Here is a 17666-nt window from a genome sequence, read left to right as displayed (position 1 = left end):
GCTGTGAGTCTGCAAGAGACACGAGTCCTTGTGGTGGGAGAGCTTGAGAAACGAGGGGACCCTGAGCCAGTGCAGGAGACTCACCCCAGCCCTACAGCGGGCGCAGGGGCCTTGCTGCCCTGGGGAGCTGGTAGTTTCCAGCTGCCCACCGAGCCCCACCCTGGTGCTCTCCCATCCCAGACCAGCCTCCTCCCCACAGGCCATCTTTACATGGGAGCCTTTCCTAGGGGACAAGCCCATTGTCAGCTGGGAAGTGACAACTGGGCATCGCCAGCAGCAGGGAGAGGGCAGTATGCAGGGGAAACCCAGGCCCAGGTGTTGCTGAACTGGTCAGGGTGGGCCCAGGGGCTCACTCCCCAGGCAGCTGGCCACAAGAGGTGGTTTTTCCAAACTCGGGGTCTTGAAGATGCCCAGGAACTTGGGGGTGGGGAACGGGGTGTTAAGGGACATCCCTTTTTATTCTCACGTGGGATTTGTCTTTCCAGATCATAATAATAATAACGACTTCTTACAGAAAATTTGGAAAGGAGTTCCCATCGTGGCGCAGGGGCTAACGAATCCGACTAGGAACCATGAGGTTGCGGGTTCGATCCCTGGCCTTGCTCAGTGGGTTAAGGATCCGGCGTTGCCGTGAGCTGTGGTGTGGGTTGCAGATGAGGCTCGGATCCCGTGTTTCTGTGGCTCTGGCGTAGGCTGGTGGCTACAGCTCCGATTCAACTCCTAGCCTGGGAACTTCCATATGCCGTGGGAGCGGCTCCAGAAAAAGCAAAAAGACAAAAAAAAAAAAAAAAAAAAAAGAAAGAAAGAAAGAAAAGAGAACTTGGAAAAACAAATGAGTATGAAGAAGAAAACTTCTGTTGAGGATATAAGTTCCCAGGCACTTTCCTGGACAGAAGGAATTGGCACCTCTCAGAATTTTTTTTGTTTGTTTGTTTTTTAGGGCTGCACCACAGCCTATGGAGGTTCCCAAGCTAGAGGTCAAACTGGAGCTACAGCTGCCAGCCTACACCACAGCAATATCAGATCCGAGCCACATCTGCGACCTACACCACAGCTCATGGCAACACCGGATCCTTAACCCACTGAGCGAGGCCAGGGATGGAACCCGCAACCTCACGGTTTCTAGTCGGATTTGTTTCTGCTGCGTCATGCCGGGAATTCAGGCACCTCTCAAAATTTGCCAGGGCTGGGGGGCATCTTAAAAGATAGTTTTTCCCAACTCTCACAATTTACAGATGAAGGGAATTGAGGCTCAGGCGTGGCCAAGATGATCCTGGGACAAGAAGGCCCCAGAATCCATTCACTGCTCTGGCTGGTCTCTGCCCCTGTGCCCTTCAACTTGGCTCCACCAGGGCCAGGGGAGTGATTGGTGGGGGTGTTAGAACAGTCTCTGAAGCGGGTCCTGTACCAGTGCCCCTTGACCTCTCTTTTGTCGTTGCTTATAGCAAAGTGAGACTGCTCTGGAGGGCGACGAAGGGACTGAGGCTTGTGACATTGTCCACACACCTCCATCTACAACAGATGCAGCCCATAAGGCCTCTAGTGACAGCTGGTGACAAGGGCCATGGGTGGAAGAGCCTTCTGGCCAATGCAGAGGTCAGTGTGGGCTTTAACGCTGCCTCGGAGGTCTCTTTGCAAGGATGACAGTGACGCCAGCTGCTGTGCAGGCTCAGATAACACGGGAGCGTGGCCACCCCTGAGAGGCAGGCATGGAGGGGTGGAGAGGGCCACCAAGGGGGAGCTCCACACTTTCCGCAAGGGTTCAGGGGCAGGTGACAGAGGCTGGGCATCTGCCTTGCTGTGGCCAGAGCTCACGCAAGTCAGCAGGTGTGACCACAGGGACCTGCTCATTAGGTCACTGGCTCCTTGCCCCCGCACCCAGAGCTCTGTCCAGGGCCCCTGCTGAGGTCAGGGGTAATAGGACACACCCCAGCTCTGAGGTGAGGGCAGTGGTGGCAGTGGGGACAGACAATGACCCTGCATGGACTCGGAGCTGCCCCAGGACCTTGGGACGGACTGGGTAGGGCTGCTTCCAGCATGAGACAGTGGACACTCGCCAGGTGGCCCCTCCGCATGTCAGGAAGGAATATCCAGCTCTCAGGAGGATCAGTGGCCTAACTGCCCGTGTCCAGGCCTGAGCACTGTCACCTGGCCCGTGGCCTGGCTGCACCAAGGAACAGCCACAGCCATGTTTTTATCGAGCCGCCTGTGCCTGGCGGGCAGCATCCAAACTCTCTGATCTGCCCGGGTATTTCCCGAGCTGACTAATGCCCTTTAATAAACCCCTTTCCTGCTTAAACCAGCCAGTGCGGACTCCGTTGCCTGCGGCCGGGGAACGCTGCCCACACCCCGTCCATCCCAAGCCTGCTTTCCTCCCAGCATGCAATTCAAGTTCAAGAGTCTCAGGGCCTCAGGGCCCTGGGCTGAGTCGGGGAAGAGTATGGAGGGAGGGGCAGAACCTGGACCCAGAAGTTCATGGCCAGGAAGGCGGCTGCCCCACGTGGCACGGACGGACTCTGGGGACAGACAAGGGACACCTCCTGCCAGCAACCGCTTCTTTCTCCTTTTATTACAGAGCTTTGTGGGGACACCCCCACATCCCCAGCAGGGCTCAGGCACCAGGCCACGGTCACGGCGGCTGCAGTCTCGTCGGGCCTGGATGCAGGCTCAGAAGTAGTCCTTTCACGGCCGCCTGATGCAAAAGCAGGAGGTGGAGCTGGCGACTGGCCTCTTCTCCTTGGCTTCCAGGACGTAGAAGGTCTGCACGGCCAGGCAGCTGACGGCGGGGTCGGGGTCCTCCTGCATGTCCCTTAGGGCTGTGACACAGAGATGGCCGGGCAGGGGCAGGGGACTGCAGCTGATCAAATGAGAGCAAGAATCCCCTCCGGGAGCGCACACGGCCGGGCCTGGAGCAGAACCACACACCCGCCACGGCCTCCGGGAGACATGGCCCCTCCCTGCTCCTGGTCCATGTTGGGGACCAAACCCTGAGGTCCTGTCCGCTCCCCAGCCCTGGGTCTGCCGTTCTCTCCCAGAGACGGCCCCTGAGCGCAGGCTTCTGATTCAGGAGACTCAGCCAGCCTTGGGGAACCTAGAGGCAGGGACTGGTGCCAGGGGCAGGGGAGGGGGGCGCTCCAAGGATCGGGGGATGCCAGGCTGCTGTCCCTCCTGTAAAAAGCTTGAGGAACCCTCCCGGTTGATGACCCGCTGGAGCACAAAGGCTTGGGGGTGTGGGTGGACCAGAGAGAACCCCAAAGCCAAAGGCCTGGGGGAGGCCTCCCCCGACCCCCCACAGCGCTCTTGGCGAGCTGTCTGCCCCTTGGCCCTTGCTTCTGAGCCTTCCCCACCCACACCTGCCCCCCTGGAGCTGGGGGGGTCACCACTGACCTGTGAAGGCTTCTTCCACCTCCCGGGCCTCGGCGTCACTCAGGGTCTGGAGGATCTGGCCTGCGGGGCGCAGACAGCACCTCACTGGCCCCAAAGAGGACCAGAGGGCCCTACTGGCCCAGTGCCTCCGCCCCAAACACCCGCCTTTCCGGCCCTCTGTCTGTCCCTCCCACCACTGGCCTTGGCCGCCAGCCTTGCCAGCCTCGGTCCAGACTCCGTGAAGTCGAGGTGATGTCCCCCCCGCTTGTCAAAGGTCCCAAGCAAGCTGGGCTGGGGAAGGGGAGGGTAGCATCTGCCCAGAGGAGGCTTTCCTGGGGCTGGGGGGAGGGGAACAGTCTCTGGGCCCCCAGGACTTGGCTCATTTTGCAGACAGGAAGACCTCCCAGCCCAGCCAGCAGCTTCCTGCGGGGAGGGGAGGGCAGGGCAGGTGCAGACCCCTCCAAGGTCACCACCCTCCAAGGTCACCAGCCCAGGCCCTATTTGCACGCTGTCCCGGCTCCTCGGCTGTTTGAGGGATGCAGGGTCAAGGACACGGGGGCCCCGCGAGGAGGGCTCTGAGCGCCCTACCTGCAAACCACACGGCCGCCTGGCGGATGGGGGCCTGCGGGCTCCTGAAGAGGGTCACGCTCTGCTTCAGAAACCAGAGGGCCTTGCTTGCCTCTTTCTTCAGCTGCAGGAGGCGGTGCTGCGTGGGCACGGTGCCCGTGGCCAGTTCTTCCGCCCCCGCCCCCCAGCAGTCTTGAGACCACGCTGGAGTCATCAGGGCACACTGCCCCCAACCCCTGATGCCTTATTACTCTGAAGGCTTCCTGGATGGATGGAGCCCTGGGGGCGGGCATGCAACTCCAATGGATACATCCCAAACTTTGGCTCCCACGTTTTCCCTCCTATCTCGTTGTTTCTAGATTGCTGATTTACACCTTGGCTGACAATCTTCAATCTCAAGGTCAAAGGCTGCAGGAGAACCCACTGCGTCTATACCACTTGGTTGAAACAGGGACCCTAGGGCCATGTGTAATTAAGTGTTGGGTTTTTTTGGGTTTTCTGTTTTTGTTTTTGTTTTTTTGGCCAAACCCATGGCATCAGAAAGTTCCTAGGCCAGGGACTGAATCTGAGCTGCAACTGCAACCTGCACCACAGCTGCAGCAATGCCAAATCCTTTAACCCACTTCACCAGGCTAGGGATCAAACCTGCACCTCCACAGCAACCCGAGCCACTGGGGTCAGATTCTTTTTTTTTTTTGTCTTTTTAGTGTCTCATCCTTGGTATATAGAATTTCCCAGGCTAGGGATCAAATCAGAGCTGCGGGTCTACACCAAGGTCACAACAACATGGGATCTGAACCACATCTGCAACCTACACCCAGCCCGAGGCAACGCCGGATCCTTAACCCACTGAGCGAGGCCAGGGATGGAACCCGAATCCTCATGGATCCTAGTCAGGTTTGTTACTGCTGAGCCACGGTGGGAACTCCTGCAGTTGGATTCTTAACCCACTGTGCCACGATGGGAATTCCCGTAATTAAGTATTTTTCTACCTTCCTCCCCGGCTGGGCACACACCCACTTCTGTGTTCATCCAGACTGCCTCCCTTGAAGGTTCTGGGGACGATGCATCCTTCATTTTGTGAAGGCCACCAGCCCTAACCCTGTCTCCTACTTTTCCTTCCCAGCTACAGCTATTCTCTTTTTCACTCTGCATTGTCATTCCAAACCTCCACCACACAGTACGGTCCAATCTCCTGCTTCCTGTTCTGTGCTCCTGGGGCCGGAACTGCACACTGGCAGCCAGGAGCCAAAACCAGCCTACAGATTTTGTTGGTTTACTTCACACAATGTTTTAAACATTCTATCTCAATTGCCAATTTAAGGTGGGCAATTTCACCTAGCATCAGGACTTCCTACAAAGTGGGAGGCGTGGCAACCCTGAGCCCAATTTCCCTCAATGGCGCGGTCAGCCAGTCTCAGCCTTCTAGGCTGTGCCGTCTGGTGGGGGAGAGGGGGTTGGTTTTGGTCGTCAAGGTGATGAGAGGAGGCACACCCGTTCCTACTGTCCCACTGCATATTTCTGCCGATCAAACCCTATTTCTAATCGTCTGTGCTCAGAATTTGACTGTCTTTTAGAAACAGATTCCTTTTTCATGGTTCAAACACATGCCAGATTTTTCTAGGGACACATTTATGATATAAATCAAAGCAAGACTGTACTTTTTTCGGAACGACACCCAAAACTGTTCATCACTTTGGAGATCACATCTCCATAGCAACAACTCTCAGGCTGCTGTCTGTGTCCTAACAAGGAGTCCTGTACCTGCATTTGTGACAGGTGTCTTCACAGACAAGAGGCCTCATGTCACATCACCTTAAAGGTGCCGGGGCAGGCACGGCTGCACTCATATCACGGTCACGTTCTGCCGTGTTTTCCAGTCACGTGACAGCATGTTATATACGTATTTACAAACTGATTCTATTAAAATGTACTTGCATTTCTCCTTCGGAGTTGGGGCTCTCCAGCTATCGATTTTGGGTTTTTTGTTTGTTTTTGGTTTTGTTTTTGTTTTTTAGGGCACGCTGGAGGGATATGGAAGTTCCCAGGCTAGGGGTCGAATTGGAGCTACAGCTGCCAGCCTACAGCACAGCCACAGCAACACCAAATCCAAGCCGTGTCTGCAACCTACACCACAGCTCACGGCAACGCCGGATCCTTAACCCACTGAGCGAGGCCAGGGATCAAACCTGCAACCTCATGGCTCCTAGTCGGATTCATTTCTGTTGTGCCACAATGGGAACTCCCTCTATCTATTGATTTTGGAAGTCTGCAGAGTTGGATGAAATTTCCCATATAGTCCATCTTATGGCAGTAAGTTATCAAACACGTGCTCTAACAAGGCCACGCTGCATCCACGGTGCCCAGACGCACAGCCAGAGCTGGACTACGACCCTGGGCCCTCTAGGCCCGCCTGCTTCTCTGGCTAATGTCTCTGCGTGGCCCGTGGGCATGTGGCTTTTCTGCTCAGGCTCTGATGCTTCCCAGCCACTTGGGGCTCCTGACATGCCAGGCGCTTGCACCCTCATTTCTCCTTATCAAATCCTAGGAGATGAGGTAAGCCTGGTCCCTGCTCCTCACCCCATGTAGGGAAGCACCCCTGCTGCCTTCCCTTCATCTGGGTGCTCCCTCACCTTCACTTCCCCCCCAGACGACACCTCCTCCAGGAAGCCTTCCTTCACCTCCCAGACTGGGCCGAGTGCCCCTCCTTGCACTAGGAACTATACTCCTCTCTCAGCTGTTCCTGAATATTCCGAAGTGATCTACCTGTGTGCCTGGACCCCCAGCTCAGACAGGACGCAGGGGCGGGCAGGAGGCACATTTAGGGGCTGGGCGCAGAGCACATGGCCAGCAGCCACCTCATTTTTGTACCCTGTGGCTGCAAACCCCAGAAGCTGCAGAGAGATGACGCCGAAGACAGCTGGGTCCCCCAACCCGGGCTCTAGGTACAAGAGCAGGACAGCGGGTGACCCTGACTTACCAGGGCTCTCAGGATCGTCCAGGTGTCTTTCTCGGCAAATATCACTTTGAGCTTTGACCAGCGCAGCACGGTGGCCGTGTGGCAGAGAGCGGGCCGGGCGATCTGGAGAGACAGGAGGGCTCAGCTCCAGGAGTGATGGGGGCGGAGTGATTGGGGGGGCAGCAGGGGCGGGGGTGGGGTGGGGAGTGATGGGGTGGGAGCGATGGTGGAGGAGGGGGACTGCAGGGGGTGGGGAGGTGTGACGGGGGCAGGCTTATGGGGCAGGCATTGTGGGGCAGACCTGGAGGGGCACAGAGAGAGGAGGCAGAGGCAGCAAGGTCAGCCTTGGTGGGATGGAGACTCAATGACCCCAAGGACCGGAACAGGTGCGTGGGGGAGAAAGGCTGGCCCGTCCTGCTCTTTGGCCGGGACTGCACCCTTTCTCCCACCGATGGGACGCTTAGCGATTGTGGTGATAGCAATTCTCCCAGGGGCTGTCACGATCTGAGACCCACCTCCCAGCCCGTCTGCCCTCACCCCACCCTTGGCTCCCCAGCCCCCAATAACCCCTCAGAGAAGAGTCCCCGGAGTCTTGATCCTCTGACTGGGCAGTCACTCCTCTCACCAGGGTTGGCTGTGACAGAGATATTACTGCCGAGTTCATTGGGAGACCCCAGCCACGAAAATAACACCCAGCCCTGACGGCTGGCTCAGTGCCCCCTGCGCGCCAACCCCCACCCCATGTAAACCAGTGGTGCAGCTTCTCCCAGATCACGCCCCTGGGCTCCTGGGCTCAGAACGGGGCCATTTACCCCAGAACGTGGCCCAGCACGGGCCCCCGATGTTCCACCTGCAGTGCTGCCCCCGTGGGTGCCTCCCCGCCTGGAAACCCATCTCTGGTCAGTGGCAGAGGGCAGAGAGGCTTGGAAAGAAAGCCAGGGACAGCAGGGCTGGGAACCTGGGAGGGAACTGCAGGGGAGGGGGCTTTACACCCACCCCCACCATGGGCTGGCAGCCGGCTGGGGAGAACTGGGGCCTGAGGAAGGTGTCTGGTCACCCAGAGCCTCCTCCAGCCCCTCCCCGAGGGCTCACTGCATCCTGTCAGCCTCCGCCCCCGCCCCACCTGAGCTGGGGCTGAACTTCTGGCCTCACCTGAGCCACGCTGACGTTCACGTCCTCCAGGTGGAGCACGAGGAGGATGAGCAAGTTGAAGACCTGGTGCCTCAAGGGGAAGACAAGGACCCTCCTGCTGACCTTGGCCAGGAGAGCACCATAGCTCTCAAAGGCCATCAAGCGCAGAAGCTCCGACTCCTGGGTAAGAATGCACACGCACACACGCGCGCGTGGGAAGGTGGCTCCGTCTGCACTCGCCTCCCAGGATCGGGTCTCCGAGCCCCTCCATCCGTGCACATGCTCCCCCCCACCCCCCGCCAAAGGATGTGCTCTGGCTCCAGGGCGTCACGCCACTCCTGCCACCGCCCTCTGCTCTCTGTCCAGGTCACCCTGTGCAAGCCCCAAACTGGCATCACACGCCAGCCGGAGGCCTTGGAGACAGTTCCGGCAGCTCCCTTACTTGACAGAGGCCAGAGAAGGGAAACAGGCGTCGGGGGCCTCACCTCCTCCAGGAAGGGCCCCAGCGTGAAGGCCAGCTGGATCAGGAAGGCAGAGGAGTGCTCCCAGGTCAGCTGCTCCACCAGACACTTCAGCATCTTGAAGGTCTCAGCCACGATGCCGCTGTCCTCGGAGTAGCAGCAGTTGAGCACGTAGGGCTGCAGAGCGCGAAGCTGCTTCCCCTACAGAGCACGGGCACTCAGGGGAAGGCCCAGACCCCCAGACCCTCACCCACTCCCACCCTGCACATGACCTGGGCTGGTGCCACCTCTCACCCAGACCTGGGGCAGCGGCAGAGAGGGTGTGGGCAGAGGGGGTGCAGGCAGAGAGGGGCAGTGGCAGAGGGGGTGCGGGCAGAGGGAGTGCAGACAGAGAGGGTGCAGGCAGAGAGGGGCAGTGGCAGAGGGGGTGCGGGCAGAGGGGGGCAGTGGCAGAGGGAGTGCAAGCAGAGGAGGGCAGTGGCAGAGGAGGTGAGCGCAGAGGGGATGCAGGCAGAGGGGCTGCCCCAGAGGGCATTGGGCAGCAGGTCTGTCCTGGCAGGAAAGGGAGAAGACAGAGGACACCCTGCCCCCTCGGCCCCATTCCACGCTTCATCCCTGGGAGCTGGGCTGGTCTGAGATCCTGGTCTGGTGCAGGGAAACCTCCTCTCTCCTCCCGCAGGAAGGATCATTCGCAGCTCCTGTCCCCAAGCCCCTCCTCGGTGGGCTGCCTCATGAGCGTTTCCTGGTCTGACTCTGGGAGTGTGGTCCACCCGGCCCACCATCGGTCACTGCGAGCCTCCAGGTCTCCGCGGTTCCTTCCCCGGATGCCAGCATCCCTGGGAGTCTGCCCACGGCCGGCTCACCATGTTTCCGTGCATCGCGAGGATCTCCACTGCCCGCAGCAGCAGCTTCACCACAGCCGGCTCCTTGCACTGGAACCAGCTGGCCAGCATCCTGAGCGTGACCTCGTCCACGATGGCCGCCATGTCCGGGGACCAGAGCAGCTGCACAAGGACACCAAGAAGGTAGGAAATGATGGGCCAGGAGGAAAAGTCCCCAACAACTTTGAAGCCATGGTCCCACTTGTAAGTCATGCTCCTTGGAAGAAGGGCTGGAGGCCAAAGCTGAGCTGAAAGGTCTTCCCCACCCCATCATTCCCAAGTCATCGCTCCAGGCAAGTTATCCCGAGGTACCTTTTTTTTTAATTTGTCTTTTTGCTATTTCTTGGGCCACTGCCACAACACATGGAGGTTCCCAGGCTAAGGGTTGAATCGGAGCTGTAGCCACCAGCCTACACCAGAGCCACAGCAACGCGGGATCCCAGCCACATCTGCAACCTACACTACAGCTCACGGCAACCCCGGATCCTTAACCCACTGAGCGAGGCCAGGGATCGAACCCGCAACCTCATGGTTTCTAGTCGGATTCGTTAACCACTGTGCCACAACGGGGAACTTCCCGAGGTACCTTTGATAAGGGGCCTACAGGGGATGAAGGAGGAAACCATCCATGTGTACAGAAATAAGAATGTATGGAAGGATGTGTCTTTGGTTGCTTGCATCCGAGAAGCGTGGGGGTGGTGCCGATGTGGCAGGAGGGAGAGGCAAAAACAGGGGAGGAAACCAGGCAATTTTGGAAGGCTTGGCCACCGGGGACCTGCTGTGCAGCACAGGGAAACCTACCCAATATTCTGCGATCATCTATGTGGGAAAAGAATCTGAACAAGAATGGATGTGTGTACGTGTATAACTGAATCACTTTGTTGCACAGCATAAATGATCACAACTTTGTAAATCACCCCTTGAACAAAACTTTAAAAAATTTAAAAGATAAGGGAGTCCCCGTCGTGGCGCAGCGGAAACGAATCCGACTAGGAACGATGAGGTTGCAGGTTCGATCCCTGGCCTCGCTCAGTGGGTTAAGGATCCGGCGTGGCCGTGAGCTGTGGTGTAGATCGCAGACATGGTTCGGATCTGGCTGTGGTTGGCTGTGGCAGTGGCGAGGCCAGAGGCTACAGCTCCGATTTGACCCCTAGCCTGGGAACCTCCATATGCCGCAGGTGTGGCCCTAAAAAGACCAAAAAAAAAAAAAACCAACACACATCCCTCCACTCAGGCCAACAAGTGTGGTTTCCTCCGGGCACCACAATGATTCACAGTTTGGTACTTTTTAAGATTCTTTTCCATGTTTCCTAAGCTTGCTATGCCTTTTGCCTGCCAGGCGGATGAAATGCATTGAGCCCATTTGTGGCGCTGAGCAGGGAGAGTGTGAACAGCTGAGGCGGCTGCAGGGAGGAGCCGTGCAGTCCCCTAAGGCCTGTGACTCAAAGGAACACAATGTCCCTGGGCCCCATGTGAGGCCACCAGTGAGGCAGGTCATGGGTTTGGAGAATGACCTCCCAGAGGGGGCCGCCCTCACCTGCCCGCCCCACCCCTCTGAGAGCCCCTCACCTCCGTCAAGAACACAAGGGCCGTCAGATGGTTCTCGTGCTCCAGTTCCTGGAGCATCCTGACGACCAGGCTGAAGATGGGGCGGTTGTGCCAGCAGTTCTTAACGACCATGGCCCTGCAGCAGGAGCAGGGTGCTCGGGGTCAGGCCTGAGCCAGGCGGGTCCCCGGACGGGGTGTCCCAGCCAGGCGCCGCCCCAGCTCACCTGGCCAGCAGGGCCACCCCCTCGTGGTGCCTCTCAGGACTGGTGAGCAGCTCCCAGCCCCTAAGTTTCTGAATGTAAGACACGAGGTCGCTGTAGCCTGTGCTCCTCATCAGGGCCTTCAGGGCCTCCACGGTGGAGCTGGTCGAGGGAGCACATGAAGAGTGGGGGGGGGGGTCGTCCTTCTCACCTGCTTGCCAGCTGCCTATGTCCCCAATCTCCCTCCAGCTGTGACCCACTGGGGGCCGGATGGCCCTCAGAGACCCTGGCCATGGTGCACTGTCTGGGTGCCTGAGGTCCAGAGAGGCGTGGTGCCCATGGTGACACAGGTGACGCAGAAGGTGGGGGGCCAGGGCTGGGGACTCAGGTGCACCATTTCACTTTTGATTTTGCATTGGTGGGAAGCCCGGCATCAGCCAGAGATAAAGGAGGGGTCTTTTGTTTGTTTGTTTGTATTTTTAGAGCCACACCCACAGCATAGGAAGGTTCCCAGGCTAGGGGTCGAATCGGACCTGAAGCTGTGGCCTACACCACAGCCAGAGCAATGCCAGATCAGAGCCACATCTGGGACCTATGCCACAGGCCACGGCAACACCGGATCCTTAACCCATTGAGCGGAGCCAGGGGTCGAACCCGCATCCTCATGTATGCTAGTCGGGTTTGTTAGCTACTGAACCACGATGGGAACTTCAGGTGTCTTTTCTAAAAGCCCAGCAGCAAGAGCCGCTGAAGGATGTATGGGGAGCACACCCAGGGGCTCCGGCAGAGGGAAAAAGGGTGGGGCTGGGGGCGGGGAGATGACAGACAAGGGCCCTAAGCCACGGCCCTGGGGCACAGTCCCTCGTAGCCCTGGCCCGAGGCCAAGGGTACCTGATGGGGTCCACCCACTCGGTCACGTGCTGCTGGTCCTGGAAGGCCTCCGCGGCCCCCTCGACCAGGAGGGTGGAGATCTGGAACAGGAGGGCCATGAACAGGGGGGAGTAGAAGGCCTGCATCTCCATCTTCCGGCTGGGCTCCAGCAGCAGCTCGTGGATGGCCCTGGTGGCCTGCAGGGGGCGGAGAGCAGGGCCAGCATCACCGTCACCTTCCACGCACAGCCCCGCCACCAGGAATCTGCCACAACCGACTACCCTGAAGGGCTGGCCCGGAAAGCCCACTGCTGAGTGTGGAGACCAAATCAGTGGGAGCAAGGGAGAAGGAGGACCGCGGCTGGGATGCTGTCGTTTTAAAGTGCTCCTGGAACCCTGCTGGTGGTCTCACCACACATCCTTGAGGGCTCAGGAGGGGCTGGGGTGATGGTCTCACCCAACTCCACCCAGAAGCCTCTCTAGGCACTTCCGGTTCCCTTCTGGGCAGAGCCACTGGGATAACCCTCCCTCCCGCCCCACTGGAGACTCAGCCACGAGGATGTCCAACTTCCACTGTAAAAGGCAGGGGCCTGAGAGCTCAGGACAGCTCAGGACCACTCCCAGGGAGCCCCTGGCCAGCCCCCAGCCCCCTCCTTGGGCCTCATACAATCAACGGAGAGATGGCCACTCTGCGGCTGGGCTCCTGGCCCCTGGACTCGGGCTGCGGACTCAGCCTCTGCAGGAGATATTCCATGATCACTTCATAGCCTTTGGGGAAGGATGCCAGGATTTCCCAGGGCTTGCGAGCCCCCCTGCAGAGAAGCAAGGTGTGTCCAGGTGCCCAGCGCCTCAGCCCCCACCTCTCCTCTTCCTTCCCTCTCTCTGTTCTCCTCTCTCTTTCCCTCCTTCTGTCCAACTCATCACCGCCAGACACCCCTCCTCCCGGCCTCTGCAGCTCACTCACAGCTGAATCTGAAAATGTTCACCTGGCCCATGAACCTGATATGAGAAGATATCTGAGATCAAAGACTTTCTGGCTGGGAGTTCCCATCGTGGCACAGTGGTTAAGGAATCCGACTAGGAACCATGAGGTTGCGGGTTCGGTCCCTGCCCTTGCTCAGTGGGTTAACGATCCGGCGTTGCCGTGAGCTGTGGTGTAGGTTGCAGACGCGGCTTGGATCCCGTGTTGCTGTGGCTCCGGCGTAGGCCAGTGGCTACAGCTCCGATTCGACCCCTAGCCTGGGAACCTCCATATGCCGAGAGAGCGGCCCAAAGAAATAGCAAAAAGACAAAAAGACTTTCTGGCTGGACTTCAACACGTCAGGTCAGCCAGAAGGGCCTCCTCTTGGTGGCCCTGACTGAGCTCTCAGTCTTCCAGAAGGTGGCCCAGTGCTAGCCCATCACCCCTGGGACCAGTCCAGCTACCTGCCCGCACAGCGCCCTTCCAGCCCTGCCCCAACGCACTGGCTCTTCTGCCAGTATGCTTTTCCCTTTGCCTGGAATACCTTCCCTGCTCATTTGACCTGACAAAGTCACTGTCAGGAAATCTCAGGAAAAGGATACGTGTGAAACATATTTGCTACACGGAGTTCCCATCATGGCTTCCTATCATGGCTCAGTGGTTAATGAATCCGACTAGGAACCAAGAGGTTGCAGGTTCAATCCCTGGCCTCAATCAGTGGGTTAAGGACCCGGCATTGCCGTGAGCTGTGGTGTAGGTCGAAGACAGGGCTCCGATCCTGTGTCGCTGTGGCTGTCGTGTGGGCCAGTGGCTATAGCTCTGATTCGACCCCTAGCCAGGGAACCTCCATATGCCACAGATATGGCCCTAGAAAAGACAAAGAAAAATTTTTGCTACAAATAACATGCCATTTCAGGGAAGTCTGCAGTGTCTTCAAGAATGAGGAGGAGAGAGCAATGAGGGAGATTAAAGATTAAGAGGCTAAAGGCAAAGATGAAGACACTCTTCCTGACAGCAACGCAGCACCTTAGATCCATCCCCGAGAGACAAAGACCAAGGGAAGAATCCAGAGAGAGGATCTCCCATTGTGGCTTAGCCACTTAAGTAACTGGCTATTATCCATGAGGATGAGGGTTCAACCCCTGGCCCTGCTCAGTGGGTTAAGGATCCAGGGTTACTGTGAGCTGCGGTGTAGGTCACAGATGTGCCTCAGATCTGGTGCTGCTGTGGCTCCAACTGCAGCTCCAATTCAACCCCTAGCCTGGGAACTTCCATATGTGGCAGGTGTGGCCCTAAAAAAAAAAAAAAGGAAAAAATAAAAGGAAAAAAAAAAAGAAGACATCAGACATCTACAAAAAACCTAGCATCATACTTAATGGTGAAAGACTGAAAGCTTTTTCCTAAGACTGGAAACAAAGCATAAATGTCCATGCTCACCACTTTTCCTCAGCATTATACAAGGAGTTCTAACCAGCGCAATAATGCAGGAAAAATAAATATAAATTGGAAGGAACTATAAATTGTCCCTATTGGCAGATGATATGATTGTCTACATAGAAAAGCCCAAAGAATCTACAAAAAAGCTCCTTAGAACTAATAAGCAAGTTTAGCAAGATCAAAGGATATCAGGTTTGTATACAAACATGAATGTTATTTCTATGGACTAGTAATAAACTATCAGAATTCAAAAAAAATTGTATCACACTTGCACCAAAAATTTCTTAGGATGAAACTAACAAAATATTTGCAACATTTATATGCCGAACATATAAGAGGAATGAAAGAAATCAAAGAAGACCTAAATAAATGGAAAGGCATACCATGTTCATGGATGCAGAGACTCAATATTATAAAGTGTCAATTCTCACACTTATCTATAGAGGCAACACAATCCCAATGAAAATGCTGGCTGGATTTTTTTTTTTAGGAAATAACAATGCCATATACATTTTGATATGGAAAAGCAAAGGAAATAGGGTAGCTATAGCATTTTTTAATAAGAGTTTAATAATTGGAGGACCCACACTATGTGATTTCAAGACAATATAAAGTTAGGCTATCAAGACAGGGTGGTATTGGTGACAGAATGAAAACTTAGATCAATGGAATGGAATTAAGAGGCTGCAAATAGATGCACACAAATATGGTGAGTTGTGTTTTGATAAAGATGCAAAGGCAGAGACATGGAGAAAGCTTAGTTTGTTCACCAACTGGTGCTAAACAGATGTCTGTATGCAACAGGCTGAACCTAGACTCATCCATCATACTTTATAAAGTTAACTAAAAGTGACTCATACACTCAAATATAAAACTCAAAAGTATAAAGCTTCTAGGGGGAAGCATCAGAAGTAAATCTGTGAACTTAGACACAATGAGAAGAGAAAAAGATAAGTCAGACTTATCAAATTAAAAACGTTGCTCTCAAGAGAATGGAAAGGTACTCCACAAAAATGGGAGACATGTTTGAAAATCATATATCTGAAAAATGACTTGTATTCAGAATAAAGAACTCTTAACACTCAATGATAAAAAAACAAGCCACCCAAAGAACCCAATTAAGACAGGGGTAGAAGGTTGGGATACTTGACCAAAGAAGATAAAAATACAAATAAAAACATGAAATCATGTTTAACATCATTAGTTGCAGTTAAATTAGGGAAATGTAGGAGTTTCCTGGTAGCTCAGTGGGTTAAGGATCTGGAGTTGTCAGTTCGATCCCTGGCCTAAATAAATAAATAAATACATAAATGGGGAGATGCCAATAAACACAACAATGAAATGTCACCACACACTTGTTAGAGTGGCTAAATTTTTCTTAATGACAATACCAAATGTGGACAAGCATGGTAGCCACCACAACTTTCGTAGGTTACTGGTAGGAAAGTGAACCCTATAGCCATTGTGGAAAAGTTTGGTGTTTCTTTTCTTTTCTGTTTTTTTTTTTTTTTTTTTTTTTTTTTTTTGCTTTTTAGGACTGTACCTGAGGCATATGGAAGTTCCCAGGCCGGGGATCAAATCAGAACTACAGCTGCTGACCACACCAGAGCCACAGCAACCCAGGATCCCAGCTGTGTCTGGGACCTATACCACAGGTCATGGCAACACGGGATCCTTAGCCCACTGAGGGAGGCTAGGGATCAAACCTGCATCCTGACTGGATCCTAGTCAGGTTCCTTAACCACTGAGCCACGAAGGGAACACTGTGGTGGTTTCTTAAGTTAAACACACACAACTCCCATATTGCCCAGAAATGAAACCCCAAGGAACTTAGCCAAGAAAGATGAAAGCTAATGTTTGCACAAAAACTTATGCACAAATATTTATAGCAGCGTTATTTGTACAGACCCAGAATTGGAAACAAGTCAAAAGGTGACTGGATAAACAAACTATGGCACAGCCACACAAAGGGACACTGTTCAGCAAAGAAAGGAAGGGACGGACCGTTGACACACCCACCAACCTGGATGACCCCCAAATGCTTCGCATAAGTGAGAGAAGCCAGACTCAGACTGATTCTGTTTCAGACAGTGTGACCCGTACTGCGTGATTCTATTTCTGTGATATTCCTGGAAAGGCAAACCTTAGGGATGGAGAACGGGTCAGGGGCTGCCAGAGTTGGTGTTGGGGGAAGGGGCCACTCCAGGAGGTTCCCAGACTACGGGTCTAATTGGAGGTACAGCTGCCGGCCTACACCACAGCCACAGCAACGCCAAATCTGAGCCTCCTCTGCGACCTACACCACAGCTCATGGCAACGCCCGATCCTTAACCCACTGAGTGAGGCCAGGGATCGAACCCGCAACCTCATGGTTCCTAGTCAGATTCATTTCCTTTGAGCCACGACAGGAACTCTGGAAATACTTTGCATCTTAATTATGCTGGTGATGATTTATATATTCAAGAAAACTTGTAGAACTGTGTAGCGAAAGGGTGAATTTTATTGCATGTAAATTTTTCTTTTTTGTTTTTTTTTGGTTTTTTTTGTCTTTTTTTAGGGCCGCACCCGCAGCATATGGAGGTTCCCAGGCTAGGGGTCTAATCAGAGCTGTAGCCACCAGCCTACACCACAGCCACAGCAAGGGCAGATCCAAGCTGAATCTGAGACCTACACCACAGGTCACGGCAACATCAGATCCTTAACCCACTGAGCGAGGCCGGGGATTAAACCCGCCTCATGGTCCCTAGTCGGATTCATTAACCACTGAGCCACAAGGGGAACTCCTACTGCATGCAAATTTTTAATTAATTCGTTAATTAATTAATTGGTCTCACCCGAGGCATGCAGAAGTTCCCAGGCCAGGGATCAAACCCGCATCACAGCAGTGACCCAAGCCACAGCAGTGATAGCGCCGGATCCTTAACTGCTAAGCCACCAGGGAACTTCACATGTAAATTTTAATTTTTTTTTATTTAAAAAAAGTACAGCATAGTATAGCCATACAATACGATATCAGGCACCCATTAAAATTATGTTTACAAAAGGGTGTGAACTGGGAAACTGCTGTGAGAAAATGTTAACGAAAAACATGTGCAAACTGGTACATACAGTATGAGGATGACCATACATTTTTAAAAAATCTTTCTGTGTGTGGTTTTTTGTTTTGTTTGTAAACATATGTTTTTAAAGGTGGGGAAATTATGGAATTCGTGTGGCAGCTCAGTGGAAATGAATCTGACTAGTATCCATGTGGACACAGGTTCGATTCCCGGCCTTGCTCAGTGGG

At 54.7% G+C, this 17666-nt stretch overlaps 1 protein-coding gene across 1 annotated transcript; it reads right to left on the bottom strand.

The window, feature by feature from the left end:
* On the bottom strand, positions 6696-9721 carry LOC110255593. The gene is made up of 5 exons (XM_021064268.1): positions 9348-9721; positions 8317-8685; positions 8045-8203; positions 6914-7015; positions 6696-6827 (listed from the first exon to the last, which is right to left on the bottom strand). Exons 1-5 carry the CDS (start codon positions 9576-9578, stop codon positions 6696-6698), a joined length of 993 nt encoding a protein of 330 aa, XP_020919927.1. The 5' UTR covers positions 9579-9721.

This window comes from Sus scrofa, chromosome 10 (assembly GCF_000003025.6).
Source record: "Sus scrofa isolate TJ Tabasco breed Duroc chromosome 10, Sscrofa11.1, whole genome shotgun sequence".
NCBI lineage: Eukaryota > Metazoa > Chordata > Mammalia > Artiodactyla > Suidae > Sus > Sus scrofa.
The sequence above is the reverse complement of the archived record's forward strand: the minus strand, read 5'-3'. Positions and strand labels throughout refer to the sequence as shown.